This window comes from Diabrotica undecimpunctata, chromosome 2 (genome assembly GCF_040954645.1).
Source record: "Diabrotica undecimpunctata isolate CICGRU chromosome 2, icDiaUnde3, whole genome shotgun sequence".
Lineage (NCBI taxonomy): Eukaryota > Metazoa > Arthropoda > Insecta > Coleoptera > Chrysomelidae > Diabrotica > Diabrotica undecimpunctata.
Genome location: NC_092804.1, coordinates 177,401,512 through 177,422,672, shown reverse-complemented (window position 1 = coordinate 177,422,672; position 21,161 = coordinate 177,401,512). Strand labels below are relative to the sequence as shown.

The following is a 21,161-nucleotide window of genomic DNA, read 5'->3' as shown; positions in this document are numbered from 1 at the left end:
TTTCTCCGTTGTCCATTCTTATCGGGCCCATAATCCGCCTGAGGATTTTCCTTTCGAAAATTCTTAATTTTTCTTCATTTTTTTCATGAGACATACTGTCTCAGTTGCGTACGTAACTACTGGTCTGATTGCAACTCTGTATATTTTCAGTTTTTTATTTCTGGATAAGTTCTTGTCCTTGAGCCTATGATATCTCCAGCATGTTTTGTTACCTGCTAGTATTCGTTCCGTTACTTCTTCACTTCTCTTGTTTGGGGCATTCAATATTACTCCCAAATATTTAAATTGTTGGATTCTTTCAAAAGTGTAGTTTTCTATTTTGATTTCTCTCGTCCTGTTATCTTCTCTTCTAGAGCAGAGTAGATATTTTGTTTTTCTTTCGTTAATTTCTATACCTCTTTTCCGTGCTTCTTTTGCCAGGATTGTTACTGCTTCTTTTAATCTTTCCTTGTCTCTTCCCATAAGAACTAAATCATCTGCATATGCAACTATTTGTGTTGAGGAGTGGGCTATAGTTCCTTTAATTTTGCTCCTTCTACTGCTATGTTGAATAATGTGGTTGACACGGAATCGCCTTGCCGCACTCCTGTTTCTATTGCAATTGCTTTTGTGCTACCTTCTTCTGTTGTTACTTTAGCTCGAGCTCCGTCCATGGTCACTTTTGTTATTCTGATTAATTTTGCTGGTATATCTTGATTTTTCATTTTAATAAATAATTTATTTCTTCCAATACAGTCAAAGGCTTGTCTGAAGTCTACGAAGAGTATGTGGAGTGCTATGTTCTGTACGTGGCATTTTTCGATTGTTTGTGTAACTATGTGGATCGCATCTGTAGTGGATCTGCCTTCTCTGAATCCTTGCTGGTAGTCCCCAATTTTTTTCTCTGTGAATTGAGTGAGTTTTTGCTTGATGAGGCCGGTTAGAATTTTATATGTTGTGCTTAGTAGAAATATTGCACTGTAGTTGTTAAAGTTTGTTATTTCTTAAATATTGGTATAATTCTGTCTTCTTTTCAATCCTCGGGCATTTCTTCTGCTTCCCATATTCTAACTATTAGGTTATAGATGCTTGTTAATAACTTTCTCCCTCTGTTTTTAATCAGCTCATTGGGAATTTTATCTGGGCCGGGTGTTCTTTTCTGTTTCATTTTTGAATGATGTCTAAATATTCCTATGTTGGTATCCCTATTTTATTATCTCTAATGTCTTCCACTGCGCCTACTTCCTCTTCCAGGCTTTCTTTGCAGGAAAAAATATGTAGATGTATAACAAAAATATGTATAAATAACCAATTTTTACTTTACCTGCATGTTTTATATGTATAGGATGTAGATGTAACAGTAAATGTGTAAGCTTACCTGAAATTTGTGCTTCTCCCATAACCTGAAACAAACATGACAAATATTAAGAACTTTCTATTAATTTTTTTAATTTTTTTGAAACATAAACATAACATTAAAATGATTGATATCATCCAAATTGTGTGTTTTGCGAAGAAAAAACATTTTAATTGGGTATTCATCCTTTAAGAATTATTTCTCGCCTACGCAACTGAAACTTTCGTCAAAAATTTGCCGATTTTGACACCTATTTTTAGTTGAGAACGGAAATATCCAGAATTCGTGAAACCTTTTCACATTTTTATATTTTTAAATATGTCGAATCGCACGTGAGTTCGAATAGTTTTTGGGTCAGTCAACTTCGACAACGTCCACATTTGATTTTTATTACAGTGGAACACGCCAGACATCCTGGCAGTAATAATTACTCATCCTAGTTCCTGGTGGTCTGTGAAGATGAAGGTCTTGACCGGGAAGTTGGATGATATCATTGGGATTTGTTTATATATTCGGTAAGAGATACATCTGTTTGAAGTCTTGAAAAAATATTGTGCACATCTAATATCTCTATCTATCTCTTGTACTATTAGTTTTTTTAGCGGCTAGCACACTTATAAAGTGAACTACAAGCTATAAAACACATTTTGTTATTATAATTGATGAAATAGTACAATATGAATGATCTGGAAACTAGGAACGAGGAGAGGAAGTATGGGGACACATAAATTTTATTTATTAATATATACATTTTTACACATAAAAATTAGATTTTTACCAACATAGGAAACAGGTAGGTTTTAGACAAAACTTTGGCACCAAAGACCACCTCTACTGCATAAAGAAATTATTTATGTCCAAACGTCAAAAATAAACTTATTTTAAACATATATTTTGGCTTATTCGGCGGATAGAGGGGTAGAATGCGAAAACATGGGAGTTGATTCCAGTTTACTCCAATTAGCCTCTCAAATCCGACTCTCTTCTACTCAAATCCGACTCTCACCTTCACGCTGGTGTCCCCTGTAAACCGAGCAAACCAACTGGAGATCCGGTATCCAACTCGGGTGGAATTGGGTCGAGAACTGACGAGAGCGGGTGAAATGGCCCTCCGAAAAGAGGGAAGCAGATATCATTGCTTTACAGGAAATGGGGTGGACAAGCTCAGGCATCCTGGAAAAAAATATCTGAAATATTTGCTACAGTGGACATCCTAACCGACACGAATTTGGTACCGAATAATTCTTAAAGGGAAGTTCGCTAATATTAGCATTATTAGCACCCATGCTCCAACAAGGTGAACAAGTGAAGTAGGGCTGAAGATTAATGAAGAGAAGACGAAATATATGTGTAGACAGAATAGGACAAAATGTGAAGGTCAACACCTTCAATTTCGAGAGAGTACAACGTTTTAAGTATCTGGGGGCCGTAATCACAGCTGACAACGATGTTACTGAAGAAATAAAAGACAGAATCCAATCTGCAAACCGCTGTCTGTTCGCACTGGATAAGCTCATAAAATCAAAAAATCTTACAAGAAGTTCAAAGATCAAAGTCTATGAATCCATCGTCAGACCTGTAATAACATACGGATGCGAAACGTGGACCATGACCAAAGCAAACGAAGAAAAGCTTAGACGCTTTGAACGAAAAATACTTAGAAAAATTTTCGGACCTCACCATGACATCACCACAAAACAGTATAAGATCAGAACCAATATCGAATTAAAAGCACTCTACAATGACGCCGATATTGTCAAAGAAATTAAATCACAGTGACTAATATGGACAGGCCACGTACACCGACTGCATAACGAGAGACTTGTAAAACTGATATGGAAGGAGATTCTCACAGGCAAAAGACCACTCGGACGTCCCAGAATGCGATGGAGATATAACATCCAAGCAGATCTCCGGAAAATGAACTTTTCATTTGACCCTAGGTTGATGGAAGACCGAACAAATTGAAAAAAAGTTGTACAGTGAGCCAAGACCCATCCAGGGTTATAGCGCTACGTGATGATGATGGTGCTTCAACGGAAGAAAAAGAGGATGATGAAAAAGAAATGTTCTATTAGGCACTAGACCGAGAGTACGATGAGTGCCAAAAAAATGACATCAAAATAATAGCAGGAGACTTTAATGCCAAAGTCGAAAGATAGAATATATTTTCTCTTACCATCGGAAAAGAGAGCCTACACGTAGACTCTAATAATAACGGTCTCAGAATCATATACTTTGCGATGTCTAAGAATATAGTAATAGCTGGGACACGATTTCCCTATAAAGATATACATAAGGGAACTTGGAAATCTCCTGATAATGAAACGATTAACCAAATAGATCATACATATAATTATCGATGCAAGACACTGCTCTAACTTATTATATGTTAGATCTTTTAGAGGAGCAATTATAGATAGTGATCGCTATTTAGTTAAAGCACGATTTAAAGAGAGAATATCCAATTTAAACAAGGAGATCGTGAAAAGAAGAGAAAAAATCAACATTAATAGACTAAAAGGTCACGACATTTCAAATGTATACAGACAGCAAATAGGAGATCAATAATAAGGACAGAAAACGTAGAAGAAAGCAGACATTAACCAACTATGCATATTGTACACGGAGAAAAAAGAAGAGTATAGGCGTCTTAGAAGAGAGAATACGAACAGAACACACTCAATGAGACACAAAATTTATTCGATAAAAATGAAACAAAGAAATACTACAAATCCTTAGATAATAGCCGTCGAGAATTTAGACCACGATTAAAAATTTGTAAAGACACTAACACGATAAAAACTCAGTTCTTAACAGATGGGCACAACATTTTAGTGAACATCTAAATATAAACGATATTGAAAGAGGTTATAACATAGACAATTAACAAAATCTACAACGTCAATTATTCAGTGAAGACCCAACAAGACAAGAAGTGTCTAATGCAATTCTAAAACTCAAAGACAATAAAGTCTCAGGAATCGATGAAACCTATTTGGAAATGTTTAAAAACGGTGGTGAACAACTTTTTGCAGCAATCTATAAACTAATAGTACTTATATGGTAGAATGAATTGGTACCAGAAGAGTGGCTAAAAGGAATAATATGTCCGTTGCATAAAAAAGGTGATCAACTGGAGTGTATTACACTGTTAGCATCTGTGTATAAAATCTTCGGCAATGTATTGTTTGAAAGACTTAAATATTTTACAAAGGATATTGTTGGCCAATATCAATGCGTATTTACTGCTGGAAAGTCAACTATACATTAAATTCAAGCACATAGGCAGATTCTAGAAAATTCACTAGAATATAACATATACACACACCATCTCTTCGTCGACTTCAAAGCAGCCTATGGCAGTGTGAAAAGAACTTCATTATTTAATGCAATGATAGACTTTGGGATCCTACCTAAGTTGGTTAAGTTGACCCAACTAACAATGCAAAACGTAAGCTCATGTGCTAGAATTGAACCAGAAACACACGTTCTTTGTCATTAATAATGTTCTAAGACAGGAGGACGCGCTGGTATGTCTCCTCTTTAATATAGCCTTGGAAAAGGCAATCAGACAATTAAATATTATAATGAATGGAACTATTTTTAATAGATCGACGCAAATTCTCGCATGCGCTGACGATATAGTTATAGTGAGGAGAAGTATGAGAGACATGGTGCAGTGTTTTACAAGGCTTGCAGACGCGGTAAGTGAATTAGGACTTGTATTAGAGGAAAAAACCAAATATATGTCGGTTTTTAAAAACAACGGAAATATTCAACAGAGAATTCACATTAACAAGCATACCTTTGAACAAACACGACAAGCGACGAAATAAAAAGACGAATTGCAATAGCAAACAGAAAACTGTTCAAGGTTTCCAAAAATATTTAAAAATTAAAAATATAAAAGACCTTAATAAGACCGGTTTTGACATATGGGGCTGAAACGTGGACCTTATCTCAAAATGATGAAAGACTTCTTGGTATTTTAGAGAGAAAAATTCTTAGAAAGATTTTTGGGTCCGTAAATGAAAATGGACTATGGCGTCAAAGATACAACTTTGAACTATATCAATTATACACCGATCCGGATATTGTGAAATTCGTTAAAGTGCAGAGACTTAGATGGGCTGGACACATTGCTAGGATGCCAGATCACAAATACACAAATAGATTAACATTTTCAAAACCAGAGGGCACAAGAAGTAGAGGACGACCACGAAGAAGATGGGAAGTTGTCAGGAATCAACAGGAGTGGCGACTTCTTTGTAAGCAGGCCAAGATCCACAACGAATTGTCAAGCCACTTATGATGATTATTGTGGCTCATTCTCAACGAAAATAGTAATTACCAAATGGAATATAAATTAAGGAGAGGACGCCTATGTTTAATAGTATCCAATTGGGCTGGATAAGAATAATAAAAATTGTAAACACAATAAAAGACTTTCAAGTAAATCTTCAATACTAAATTACCAATTTTAGACATCCTGTTCATTTTTTTTAATAAACTTATTCACAACAACCTGTCAAAAGTTTAATGTTACGCCAATGATTAATGATATAACTTTGCATCCGCTAAACTCGTAAAGATAGTTTTTATTAATTATTTCTAGACTATTTTTAGGCGTTTCCGTATGGATTATATATCAGGCGAATACAAGATTATCTAATATTGTGTACAGGGTGAAACTTGATCTCTATCATTTCCAATCTGGGTAAAGCGGTTTCCATAAAACAAATATATTCACTTCCTTAAGTTCGATAAAATTCATAAAGAGAACAGCTGGCCATCTATTGGATTGCCTGTTACAGCTGTATTACGAACTGCGTCTTCGGTGGCATTGTAGGCAGAATAAAGGCAGAATTTACAAAACAGTCTACGCGGTAGAAACACGACCTGACACAGAGAGGACAAACAGGATGTTAGTAATAGCAGAGAATGAAACAGTTAGAAAAATTGATAGTAAAACACCATAGAGCTAAAACTACTGGGTAAAAAATAGAAGAGATGAACGGAACAATCATATAAGCCGAATGACAACAGATAGAGCAGTAAAGACAGTAGTAAAGGACAGTAAAAATATAATGGAAAATTAAAAAAAAAAACAAAAGATTTGACGGGAAGCTGGTAAGAAAAAAGTACCAAGAAAAATGCAAAAAAAACAAATGGTAAAATGGTTAATAAAAATGTTTTGATAAAACGGTAAGAATAAAAAGTTATATCTCAAAAAGATCGAAGGAATTAATAGTTCAATCGGGAATTAATAATTGTAAAACCCTAAAATCAAAAAAACTGCAAATGGGGGAAAATTATTTGCTAAGAACACAACACACTAATGCCAAAAAAGACCAGAGGGGTTTATTAAAATTTTGGGGTTAAGTTCGTATTGATAACGTGTCCACTTAATATATTTTTATCACTATGAGTACGAAACCGGCAATAAATACTCCAACGAATTTAAGACCACAAAAGGCTTATTGCAGGGATGCTCTACATCTCCGACACTGTTCAAGATATTCCTCGAACAAATATTAAAACCATGGAAAAGGAAATGTGAAAGGATGGGAATACTAATCCTGGACAACTTCTTGTACACATTAAGCTTTGCAGATGACCAAGTGGTAACGGCTCAAGACGAAGAAGATCTGTGCTATATGCTCCGAAAATTAGAAAAGGAATACACAAAAAATGGACTGGAAATAAATCTAGAGAATACCGAATATTTAACAACAGAGCAAGAACCAGTGAGAAACTTGGAAATGGACGATAATAGGGAAATTAACCGCACCGACAAATTCAAATATTTAGGATTCAAACTCTCAAAAAATGGAACCACCGAGCAAGAGATAACCAGCAGATTAGAACAGACAAGAACATGTATTAAACAAATGAACAGGGTACTGTGGGATAGACAGATTACCAGAAATACAAAGAAGAGAATTTATAACACCTTGGTACGCAGTATAATGACCTATGGAGTAGAGAATTGGGTAATAAATAAACAAAACAGGTCCAAAATCACAGCAACCGAAATGGAGTTCATGAGAAGAAGCTGCAGAGTGACAAAAATGGATCGCATCAGAAATGAGGAGATAAAACGAAGAATGGCAGTAGAATAAGACATACTCAGCTACATCGAAGCAAAACGTTTAATTTGGTATGGACATGTGAGAAGAACAAGGTGGATAGCAAAGATTTCGGATTGGAGCCCAATAGGAAGGAGGAAAAGAGGTAGACCCCAAAGATCATGGAGGGATGAAGTGGACGAGGCCATGGAAATACAAGACCTTAGATATTGAGAATGGTAGAACAGAAAGGATTGGAGACGTTGGCTGAAAGAAGGAAGGCGGCGACAGCTGTAAAAATCCTTATATAGATAGAGATAGATAGTACGAAACTAGCAATTCTACACGTTGTTTAAAGGTATAAACAGACAAAAATATAAATCTTAATTGAAATAATTCACTATGACATGTTTTATGTCGATTTGACATTTGAATCACGTTCAAGAAACTTGCTTCTCAATAATAATCTTTTATGACTGAACAAATTATGTACGTACCCACATTATTGGTTTATTAAAATTACAGCAGTAATACTATCAATAGTATCAAAAAGAGTATAGTACTCCTTAAAAATTAAAAAATTAAGAGTCAAAATAAATGTAATGAACATTAAAGGTTTAACAAAGTAATTAACAAAAAAATTAAAGTGGCTTGGTTATTTTTTTTTTCTCTTCAATGCATCCAATAAATAATTCTTTTACAGGCCACCAACGACTAAAGATCAAAAGCTCCATCGCCATGGACATGGTCTGTGATGGTGCGACCTCCCCGCGGTATTCAACAGACACAAGAAGTGAAGGCAAAGGCAAAAACACGATTCTCGGATGGAAGTATCGGCACCACCGCCGAGCCACGGCAGGCAATGTTTTGAGGACGTACGTTGACCCCGAGATTCTGCACCGTGATCGCGATGCCTCATGCCTAATTCACTGCGGCCGGTTTTACGTAAAGGCATTCAGTGAGAAAGTGCGGTAATAATTTTTTTTATCTTTTTGGTAACTTTTAAAAAATATATTCAATTATTCGCAGATCGTAGAAACGATAATAATATTGAAAAAACAAATTAAATTTTTTTGGTCCATTTGGAGAGTTTTATAATTTTTTTCTCGTACAATGGAATTCGGAAGCATGTGATTGTCTTTTTAAAGATAAATCACCTACTATATTTTTGAAGTTATACTTCTATACGCGCGCTCCACGTTGGAAATTTGTATGGGAGTGAATCTGTGAAATCATTACATATGTAAGAAAATGAGTAAGAGAGAGACAGAAGATATATTTTCTCCCTCTTCCTCTCTCGAATATAAAAATGTTCCTTTTGTATATATATTTAATATTATATATATATATATATATATATATATATATATATATATATATATATATATATATATATATATACATATATTATATCTATAATAAAATATTTATTAATATTATTATTTATGTGATATGTTTTGTATTATTTATTAAATGTTCATAATTATATTAGTCTTTTGTATTTCAAAATAATAATCTCAATAAATCACTGTATGACCCAGAACTGTCAATTTTGAAATAGGTTTGTGTCATGTCGTCGGTAGTATAGTAGTCAGTATCCCCGCCTGTCACGCGGGAGACCGGGGTTCGATTCCCAGTCGGGGAAGACTTTTTTATTAATATTATTACATGGTAAATATGCGTAAGTAGAAAAGTTATGTATATTATTGTCATTTTTAAATACTTATGAATATTGCATTTTAATTTGTATTGTATTATTATATTGAATTATGTTGCACTGTATTGTAGTGTATTTTTTTATGTATATTATTGTCATTTTTAAATACTTATGAATATTGCATTTTAATCTGTATTGTATTATTATATTGAATTATGTTGCAGTGTATTGTATTGTATTTTTATATTAATAACAAAATAAACAATGAATTTTACTGCAGAGTATGTGTAAAAAAATTTTTGCATTCAACTCCTTTCATACATATATGAAAATAAAAATATACATTTTTATCAAAATATTAATTAAATCCTTCATTCACTATACTCCTATTACAGGTCAAATGTTGTTTATTAATTGTTAGTAAGTTATTGTTAATTCTGTTTCTCTTTCTGCTATGTCTTACCTATAGCATTACATATGTAATGATTGTGCAGATTGACTCCCAAATAAGTTTGTAATGGCGAATGCGTGTATAGAAGTGTAACTTCTACCGGCAGTCCCACTGGACTGCCACACCCGTTTTTTTTTCAGAAGGGTATTCTAAAGTTAAATTGCACGTAATTGAATGAACTATTTTGGCGTCCCAGGAACGCAACTCAAAATTATTGACAATATAAAAGTCATCAACTTTATAGATCTTGGCTTATAATTAGGTGCTTATAATTAAGCATATAATTAACCAGAAAAGATAGATTATTCAGCTGGTAGTTGTTTATCTTCTTCTTCTTAATGTGCCTTGTCCGTTCCGAACGTTGGCAATCAACATGGCTATTCTGACTTTGTTTACGGCAGATCTGAATAGTTCAGCAGATGACAATCCGAACCATTGCCGCAAGTTTTGGAGCCACGAGTGTCTTCTCCTCCCTGGACCCCTTCTGCTGTCTATTTTCCTTTGAACGATCAGCTGTAGTTGTTTATCTAGGTGTCTCTATAGGCAGAATATTAATTGTTGTATGTATATTTGATTTCGACAATTTTTTGCATGTAGCTTAGTTTTTAACGCTGGGACTGTCACTTTTCAAAAGCTGGTTATTAAACTTCCATTGCATGCGCGAGTTTATATAGTTCATAGTCCATGGAAATCAAAGAATCAACAATAGCTTTTTATAATTCAAGATCGTTGTCGCGCTTTGAAAACTCAATAAATGTATTCGAATGTCCAATGATATTTAGTTCAACTCAACGTATAAATATTCTATCGAATTTGTTCTATATGCACCAAGAGCTCTATACAAGAGTATGGAATCGTTGCATAATTCTGTAGATATATCTTAATTTCAAGTTTTGTTATCGTCTTATTGGAAAATCAACTTTTCCCAGAAAAGATTAGACGGACAAACAATTCAAATATAAATGGATGATATAGAAGATATATGCATGTAAATAAAGTAAAAATACAAGATACGGCCCAATCGGTAGTACCAATAGATAAACCACCAAGCCATTGAAGCAAAATTCATACCAGAAAGTTATCTTTATATATAAAAATCTCAGGCTCCGATGTTTGTCCACGTTAATATACGAAACCACTGAACCGATTCCAATAAAAAATTTTGAAAGTGTATTGTTTGGTCCAACTTGAGTGATAAGATATTTTTTATCTCGATTATTGACCCCTATTTTTTTAATTATAAATTCAAAAGACTCCACCTCGACAGTTATAGGTAATTTAATCTATATATAAAAATTAAATGACGTTTCAATACAATAAACAGTTCAATATCCATAATTGCCTGATTTAATGAATAATATTGGCGGCAAAAAATACAGATGTCGATGATCTCAGTGCGACCATTCAAAAGTTTCTTCTCCGAAAGTTGTTTTCATTCGAATCAGTTAGAAACCAGAATAACATACTCAGTCCACTGTGCTACATAGTTTTTGAATTAGTTGAAATTGCTTCGACTCCCTAAAAATAAGATCAAATGCCATTATACTGCGTATCATTAATCAACCTCACCTGTGCAATGGAACGAAAAAAAAAGCTAATGAATAATGTCATTGAGGCAGCGATTATCAAGGGAGAATACAAAGGAGAGGATGCCTTTATCCCAGATATACCTATGATTCCAACTAACTTACAATTTGATTTTAAGCGTCTACAATTTCCCATGCGTTTGCCTTTTACCATGAAGACGAACAAATCGCAAAGCCAATCGTTTTTAGTTTACAAAGTCCACTTGGAATTTCCATGTTTCGCCCATGGACAATTTATATGTCGCGTGTTTATTAGAAAGAATTAAATTGAATGATATTACACATAATATTCTTGAGTATTTTTTTGATTTTTTGGTAATTTTATGTTATGGGAAACAAAAAACAGAGAGAAAGAGAGAGAGAGAAGATAAATGGTTTACCTTCATATCTTGTGAAAAAAAGGAATATCAATTTGCCAGAGTTATATATTTTGTCTATTTGCGACTAGTTATAGAGGAGAATGGAAAGAAAAATGCTCAGATCTACGTCTGAAGGGAACAGAATAGAAGACTTATAAACTCGGATAACAAATAAGCAGCTGATAGCAATATTATATAATGCTCCTAATATTAATAATTTATCAATGCGCGGATAATTTTATGGATGGAAATTGTAATGAAAGTACATGAGCCTAATCACAAAAAAGATGCAAATTTCTTTATTCTTTGAAAACTGTATCTGATAAAGTTAAAAAGCGTATAATACAGTGGCAAATACAAGAGGCATAAGTATTAATGTTCGTATACTGTTTAAAGTGAAAAGTTGCAAATTATTTATATAATATGACGGATATTTGTAGGTATTTTAGTGAAAATATCAAGCGCCATCTATTGTTCTTTGAATAAAAGGGACAGAAAATGTCATAGCATTAGATTTTCTTGTATTTGATTAATTTAGGATACTTATATTAACGCCTACATATCTTGTAGAGCATTTTAAATAAATATTTATACATCTTTTCTTTTGTCTCCAATTACTAATTTTATATACATCGTTTTTAATTTTAATAATATAATAATTACAAAAGTAAGTAAAATTTGAAAAAAAATATAATGAAAGAGTTGAAAGATTTTTTAGGTATTTAATTAAAACTGTCCATACATCATTCGATATTTATAACAATATAAGACACAATACAATAATTTTTTGCTATTTATTGATAATCCCGTTTTTCCCACAGCTCGTTTAAGCTATTAAAACTTTTTCCCAGTGAAGTTGTAACATGGGTCAACTTACCCCAGAGTCAAAGCGATCAAGCTGCAGTAACTGGTTTAGTATATTCTAAAAGTTTCAATAAACGGTCAAAAACCGAAGGAAAGAAAAGTTAAGAAAGAGAATGAAAAGCGCAACATTACAATACAGCTCGTTTTTATGAAGAAATCCAGTTGGTTTCGTGACCGTTATTGGGTAAAAATTTTGGTAAAAGAGTCCCTATCGATGTTTCTTTAAGTGCATTGTCCCTTTGTGGAACCCCAAAAATTATTGGGAAATATAGGTTTTATTTTTCGTGAGAACAAAAACTTGTTACATACAAGTTGAAACAACATACAAACAGTTCTTCACAATATTCTGCAGCGTTTTGCCCGAAATTTTGTAATCTATTTTTCCAATTTATTCCAATATTTGAAACAAATCAAAAACAATGTTTCCACAATTTACTTTTTATTTAATAACAATAATATTTTTATTTTATCATTTAAATAATTTTTACAAAACTTTTTGATATCAGTTCTGTATACCCGTTTTGGGAATACTTGAGAGCACAAATTTTTGTGGCAAAAGATTAGAAGGGTATTTAAAGGACCTCGTTAATGTTAGTATATTCTTGTTGCTGACTTCTGCGTATTTGTAATAAGACAAATCACAGAAAAGGCCATCGAGTACAATAAACCAGCATATCTATGTTTTGTAAACCTAACAAAGGCTTTCGATTAGGCTTTTAGGGTTTTTATAAAATATACCCATATACAAAGATTAACCTCTTTTTTGTGATACGTGGTATACAGCCAGCTGCAGGAATTATTTTCCTTGTGGATTAGCAATTATTTTCCTTGTGAATAGGTATTTTAACAAATACGTGCATTTATTGTCGGCACATATTTATCCTTTCTTATTGCTAGAATCCACTTTTTTGTCATCAGAATATCTTTGGGAAACCTGTGTCCTGATGTTCTCGATGAGCACAAAGGAACAACACAACATTGATGCATTTTATTTTCTCAAATTAAATTCACACAGCCAAATAAACGCAATATTTACTTACAAGTAAATTGATTTGAAGAGTTGATGTGACCTCCAACGACACAAGCGCCACATAAGTTGAGCTTTTCAGATTAGCTGCCATTGAACGAAGAAGTATTGGCAGACCAAGAAAAAGATGCTGCGACAATTTAAACAATTTAGGAGGCTACTATTGAAGAAGAAACAGGCTTTAAAGCCTACATACGAGAAGGAAGAAGAAGAAGAAGAGCCTACATATAATACAGATGCATGTGTGAATCTGATGATCAACCTGTAGCGAAAAGAAAAGAATATTTTGAGGAAAGGTTTGTTCACTAACATCTTAAAATAAAATTTTAGTTTGTATAATCCGATTTTTTTTTACTATTAGATTGGCTTCACAAAAATTAATTTACGTTTGTTCTAACTACTATAAATATATCATTTCAATTGTCACAAAATTATGATTTGCACATAATAGATAGAGTAGGCATTATCTAAAAATATATTGACATTCTTTTAAAAGAAAAAACCCAACACTTCTGCAGATTGTCGTGTTCAGTCATCTCGAGTAATGGAGGAAAAATCAGACTGTTCTTTGACCCAAGATGATGATTCTTTGACACATACTGTTAGGCCAAAAGAAAATTTTTTAGAAGAAGATTCAAACTGGGGACCTGCTTCCGGAAATTTTGCAATTTTCGATTGTCCTTTAAACTTTGGCATTCCTGAAAATTTGAAAAACGAAATGGCTGATAAGAATGAACTGTTATTCTTTGATCTACTTGTCTCTGACGATGTTATAAATATGATTGTCTTCGAAACAAATAGGTATGCACAGTAACAAATTCTTACTGGAATAGTAAATAAAACAATTACGAAAGAATCACGTTTTAATTATTGGGAAGACACTAACTACAATGAAATGCCTACATTGATAACGCTTCTTCTTTGGATGGGACTAGACTCAAAGCCATCATTAGCTGATTACTGGCTCAAAATTTCATTATATAAAAGTGATATTGCTAAATACATGCCCCGAAATCGGTTGAACGCTAATTTTCATCGACGTATGATACCAGGCTCAACTGTTTGCATTTATGGAACGATGATTCGATTTAGAGGTAAATCTTTTCGACAGTACGTAAAAGGAAAACGTCATAAATTTGGAATAAAGCTGTTTAAAATTTGTTTGTTAGAAGTCATTTAAAATATATTGCGGTAAAGAAAAAAATAATGGACAACCAGTTGTTGAAAGGGCAGTTATGAAAATGATTGAAGCCTTATTGGATCAGGGTAGGAGTCTTGTTAGGAAATACTGCTATAGATCAGTTTGTTATGTGTTGACATCTCCTTGAAATGTTGAAAACTAGATCCACTCATCTTATACGAACGTTGAGAAAAAACTGAAAAAAACTTCCCAAAGGTGTTGAAGCCACACTCAAGACAGTGGAGATTATTGCCAAACATAACAAAAATAATATTGAAGTTATGAAGTGGCATAACAACAAAGACGTACTTTTTCTGTCTACAAAAAATAAAGACGATATGATAGAGGTAACGCATAGGGAAGGTCCTAAAAGAAAACCTGCAGCCATTGTCGAGTATAATAACGCAAAAGCGTTTAGATCAAAAGACAGCTTACTCAAACTGTTTACGACAGTCTGTCAAATGGTACAGAAAAGTGGCATTTGAGATCCTTCACTGGCGATTGGTTTAATTACTTCAACCACTCCATAACATCAACCAAAGCAAAATGCCAGTTACAAAAATCAAAGGAAATGTGTGCATGCAACTTCTTCAAAATAGTAATCCACCCCTTTCTGCACAAGTTCAAATCAAACATGAACTTACTTAAATTAATTTGAGAAAAAGTAGAATGCTTCTTTGAATGTTTAGAATGTTTCTTTGCCAACCATGTTTTCACAAAAAAATAACTAAAACATACACAATAAAGTTAACTCTCGGAAAACTCTCGTTTCTATAAGTTTTTCAATGGAAAACTTAAGTTCTTAAAAAAAACCTTAAAAATGATCACTGGTAAAAGTGATTTGCATGAAACTGAAGGTAATTTATAACTAAAATAAAGTCCACAAGGAAACTAAGTTCCTGTTCCTGTTGTTTTTTGACATACAGGGCCTAATATAATTGAGTTATAAGTCAATTTTTACATGAACTTTATATTACAATAGTTTTATTTCATTCATTGAATAACATTCTCACATATTAAATATATTAATTCCTATACTTTTTCAAGAACCCAACTTTCCACCTGTGTCATGTTTCCATTTTCCAGGTACCAAATGTTATTAAAACATAAAGGGCCTTATATTAGAATCTTTTCATCACACCACTTGACACTGTATAGTTGGTTGACAAACTATAATCACATAATTTTCTCACCACAATTTCATCTCACATACATAATTTATAACAATAACATTGATGGTTGATACTGTTATAATTTTATTTTTATTTCAACTTTCACAATTTTTAAACAACGTTGGCTTCTGTCTTAAATAGACATATACAGTTACACTGACTGCTCTGTCACAACTTCCGTCATAACCTGCTAATATTGTCATTTCAATCAGTTGCTTTAATAAAGTCCTCGTAGACATACCGTCTCAGGACTTGCAACTTAATGTAGAGTCATATGTCGCCATGTTACCAATCCAACGGTAACTTTACCATCTTAATTTTAAATTAGACATAATGTAAACTAAATTTCACTTAGTAATTTTTAAAGGGTTTTTACCCCATATTTAGTGGCTACATCCATGTATTAACTTGTAAGTATTTAACCACATTTTACATTAACCTTAGTCAAAACTTAAATTATTTCACGTTCTTTTTAATTGAGTGGTTAAATACTTTTTAGGACACTGATGATCGAATACTTATTCCGAAAACGTTTTGTCAATTTAACATAGCCCAACTGGGTTTTTTATATACCTTTTTATAAAGGATTTTATTGAAAAATTTTTTTTTAAATAAAGTCTACTTATTTTTTGTCGTAACAAAAGTAACAAATTCGCCCCCACCAAAACCACCCTGGTTGAAGCTGTTTGTTGTTCATTTACAATTTATTTACAAACACTTATAACAAAAACACTTATATACAAACATTACATACTAAAAGTTTAACTAGTTTAGAAGGTTTAGTGTTGAAAAAATTCGAGTTTAGAGTGAAGACACTATTTTTGGAATTCCTTAAAAAATCTCCTTTTTTAAAATAACTAAAAAGAAACAAAAAAAATTCCAGATACAAAACCTGAATTTCCAGAATTTTTTCACTGAAAATTCACAATTGTAGCGATTACCTTTTTTTTGATATTTTTGATTTTTTTTGATAATTGTTTTCCACCACTGAGTGGGGATGGTAGCCACCCTCAGGGGAAAAGCACATATTGGCATATGGTAGATTTTAATCTTTGAGCTATTTTCTATCTACTGCCAAAATTTCAAGCAGATTCATTCATATATAAAGAATTCGGAGCGTAAAACCGCCATATCCTGGTCTAACCTGATTAAATCTTTCACAAATGTCGTAATTTATAAAAAATGTTATTGTATTGTATTATATTAATTACTTCATTTCTACACCGACGAACTTGACCATGCTATAAAAGCCGCATCATCAGTTATTTTTATTTTTGATGATTTAATGAATTATCAAAAAAATGTTTATAAAGCAGGTCATTTTTCTGTTTGTTATTTGCGTAAAATTTGGACTTGACCGTGTGTCATTGCCTTGAAATATTGCCTGGAAACCAAATAATTTATCGCAGTGGTTAACAACAACCAAGCAAATGTTATGTCAGAAAGAAATCAGTTATAATTTTTTTCTTCGTCGACTGGATAAAGATTTAACAAACTGTTAAATTATTGTCAACACCATTTGTGATAAAATAAAACTTCTTTTATTAATAGAACTTCCTGAGAATAGACAGCACATTGATCACAAATGTAGATCATAGAAACATTTGCCAATTTTAAATAGATTTAAATGAGACAAAAGAAAATATCGACAGTAAAAAAGCTCCTGATTTTTGTACGATAACAGAATAAATATTAAAATAATTGTTACCTTTCATAGTACAGGAATGTGGTCAGAAACAAATGTAAGGGCATATTCAGATAATATAGAAATATATTAAAAATATGGCCAAATTATTTAAAGAAGATTTCAACAGCACGTAAACGAATCAAATGGGAAGAAGTTAATATTGGATAAATTATGCAACAATGGAAGGAACAGCCACCAATATTCGAGATAAAACCGTGTACTTAAACTCTCTATTAAAAGCCCTTCATGAAATAACATTTAGAAAAACAAACCAAAGTGATTCCAACAGACAGATTGATGTGGGTGTGGAACTAGTAAAGCTGATCTAAATCACATATTCTTTAACTGTCCCTTATATGTCAATACAAGCACGTCGCTGCTTCAAGAATTGCTGAAAGCAGGTTTAAAGACGCCGTTAAACTTGTACTATGTACTGGACGCCATAAAAATGTACTATTAAGTGGTGAATGAAAAATTTGATCGTTTGAAGAGATATTTCCTTTGTATGTGTACCTATTTGTTGCCCACCTATGTAACCGTGGTTTATTTCTTGTGTCGTCCTAATGAACCCCTGAGCATGAAAAGTGTCCTCCCTGTACAATCATGAATGAATACTAATTCTTCTTCTTTAAGTTCCATCTTCTATCGAAGGTTGAAAATCACCATAGCTATGCGAACTGTGTTGACTGCGGCTCTAAAAAGTTCTGAACTCCTGCATTCAAACCATTCCCTTAAGTTCATAAGCCAGGATATTCTTCGTCCTCCCACATTTCGCTTTCCTCGGGTATTGCCTTGCATAATAAGTTGTAATAACGCGTATTTTTGCCCTCTCATCACATGTCCTAAGTACTCAAGTTTTCGTCTTTTGATAGTTAATATTATTTCCGCCTCATTTCCTATCCTTTTAGTTACTTCCACGTTTGCCATTTTTTGAATCCATGATATTTGTAGGATTCTTCTGTCACACCAAAATTCAAAGGCGACCAATTATTCAGATGGACTGGTTTTAAGTGTCCACGCTTCCAAGCCATAAAGAAGAGTAGAGAACACGTAACATCGAAGCATTCTCAGGCGTAGTTCTAACCTTATATCCCGACAACAAAGAAACTTTTTAAGTTTAATGAATGATGCACGTGCTATTTCAATGCGTGTCCTAATTTTTTTGGTTTGGTCTACATCTGATGTTATCCATGTTCCTAAGAATTTATATGTATTAACACTCTCAATTGCAGTATCTTCAATAGTCAATTGGATATTTGCATGTGCAGATTTAGTCATGATCATGCATTTAGTTTTCTTTAAATTTATCTTCAGTCCGTACTCATGACAGCGTTCATTAAGGCGTTGCATTACGTTCTGTAAATCATTGTTGTTATCCGTCATTATTACTGTATCGTCTGCAAAACGTAAGTTATTCAAAACTTCTCCATTGATAGATATACCTTCTATTGAGTCTGAGAGCGCTTCTTGAAATACCGCTTCACTGTAGACATTGAAAAGTAGTGGGGACAGCACGCAACCCTCGCGGACTCCTCTCTGTATTTTGATATTTTGGGTGTACTGGTTGTCAACTCTTAACACATTATGAGCGGGTCGGGTACTAGTACCCGCTTTGGCGGATTGCCACTTATAAGCGGGGCAGGTACAAATACCTGCTCCGCTCATTGCCGTTTAAAAGCGGGATAGGTATTAGTACCCGCTTAAAATCATCACTTTTAAGTGACACAAAAGTAAAAATAATGTTTTATATAATGTACGGACACAGTATATTGATATTGGTGTATTATTATTAGGAACGCGTTAGACATAACATCCGAAGTCCGAAGTATTCATAATAAAATTTGTTTGTCTTTCAAATTTCCTTCATATTATGTTTGTGTTTCATTTCGTTTACTATAATACTTTATTACTCCTATGGGAGTACAACGTGTTCTTAGACGAGTTACAACAAATTTATTATAATGCTTTTTTGATGGAACTAATTGATGAACAATTTGGTTATCTCTTTTTATTTACTTTTTATACACAAAGGTCATATAGTCTTCTTCTTCTTCAAGTGCCATCATCGTTCCGAAGGTTGGCGATCATCAGGGCTATATGTATTTTCGAAACTGCTGACCGAAACAATTCGTTGTTGCTACAGCTATACAATTCCCGTAGATTCTTTATCCAGGAGTTTCGTCTTCTTCCTACGGACCTTTTTCCTGCTATTTTCCCTTGCATAATTATTCGAAGCAGTTCATATCTTTCGCCTCTTGTAATGTGTCCCAAGTATTGCAGTTTTCGTTTTTTGATCGTAAATATGACTTCCTTTTCTTTATTCGTTCTTCTCAAGACCTCGACATTTGTGACTCTCTCGGTCCATGATATTCTCAGGATTCTCCGATACATCCACAGTTCAAATGCCTCTAATTTTTTGGTATCAATCTTTTTCAACGTCCACGATTCCATTCCGTAGAACAGCACAGAAAGTACGTACCATCTCATCAGGCTAAGTTTAATTTCAAGGCTCAAATCTCTTCCGCAGAACACTCTCTTCATTTTAGTGAATATGGATCTGGCTTTTTCTATTCTTATTTTGATTTCTGCTGAGCTATCGTTGTCTTCATTTATAAAAGTGCCCAAATATTTGTATTTGCTAACTCGATCGATAATTTCATTGTGTAAATATAAATTTTGGACATTTTGTGTTTGGACATTTTGTGTTGATTTCGATATTACCATAAATTTAGTTTTCTTTATGTTCAAAGATAGTCCATATTCTTCGCTGCAGTCTGCTATCTTATTCACCAATGTCTGTAGCTCTTCAAGTATTCCTGCGATCAGAACGGTGTCGTCGGCAAATCTCAGATTGTTTAATCTAACACCATTTATTTTAATACCTACGGATTGCTCAGAGAGTATTCTATTCATTACGTCTTCGGAATAGAGATTAAACAGGGTTGGTGACAGTATACACCCTTGTCTCACACCTCGCTTTATTTCAATTTCTTCAGTGGTATTATTCTCTACTCTCACTACCGCTTTCTGATTGTAGTACATATTTGCTATTAGTCGGATGTCTCGTATATCTAAATTCTTTTCTGTCAGGAGTCTGATTAGGTGATCATGCCGCACTTTATCAAAGGCCTTGTTGTAATCTATGAAACACATGAATACATCTTGATTTATGTCAAGACATCTTTGAGACATAACGTTCAGTGCAAACAACGCCTCTCTTGTTCCAAGTCCATTTCGGAATCCAAACTGGGTATTATTGATGTCCATTTCCAGTTTTCTGTGTACTCTAGAGTGTATAATTTTCAGGAATATTTTCAGTACATGGCTCATCAGACTGATTGTACGGTAATCACTACATTGTTTGGCATTTATCTTTTTTGGTATCCACAAAGGTGGATAAAAGCCATTCTTGTGGTATTTTTCCTGATGTATAAATGCTATTCAAAAGTTCAACTAGAATGTGAATCGAGTCTTTTTCTATTAGTTTAAGGATTTCCGTTGGTATTTCATCTGGACCTGGGGCTTTGCCATTTTTCATTCTTTTTAGTGCGTACATTACTTCCTCTTCCGTTATTTCAGGACCTTCGTCTCCTTGTATGTTACTTAGCTCAGATTGTTGTCTATCATCTGCAAAGAGTTCTTCAATATAGTTTTTCCATGTCTTCAACTGTTCTTCTAGTTCTGTTATTATGTTTCCGTTGACGTTATACAGGGTATTTGGCTGCTTACGTTTTTGTGTACCTGCAAGTTCTTTCACTTTTTTATGTACAT

General features: G+C 33.4%; 1 protein-coding gene across 2 annotated transcripts in view; it reads right to left on the bottom strand.

Annotated features, from left to right (window-relative positions):
* Hr4 (nuclear hormone receptor 4) overlaps positions 1-21,161 on the bottom strand; it is a 235,840-nt gene that overhangs the window by 167,993 nt on the left and 46,686 nt on the right. For both annotated transcript variants that reach the window (XM_072524105.1, XM_072524106.1), the window contains exon 2: positions 1,358-1,382. In XM_072524105.1, the coding sequence (XP_072380206.1) occupies positions 1,358-1,379 (22 nt within the window). In that variant the 5' untranslated portion in view covers positions 1,380-1,382. The remainder of the gene's footprint in view (positions 1-1,357; positions 1,383-21,161) is intronic.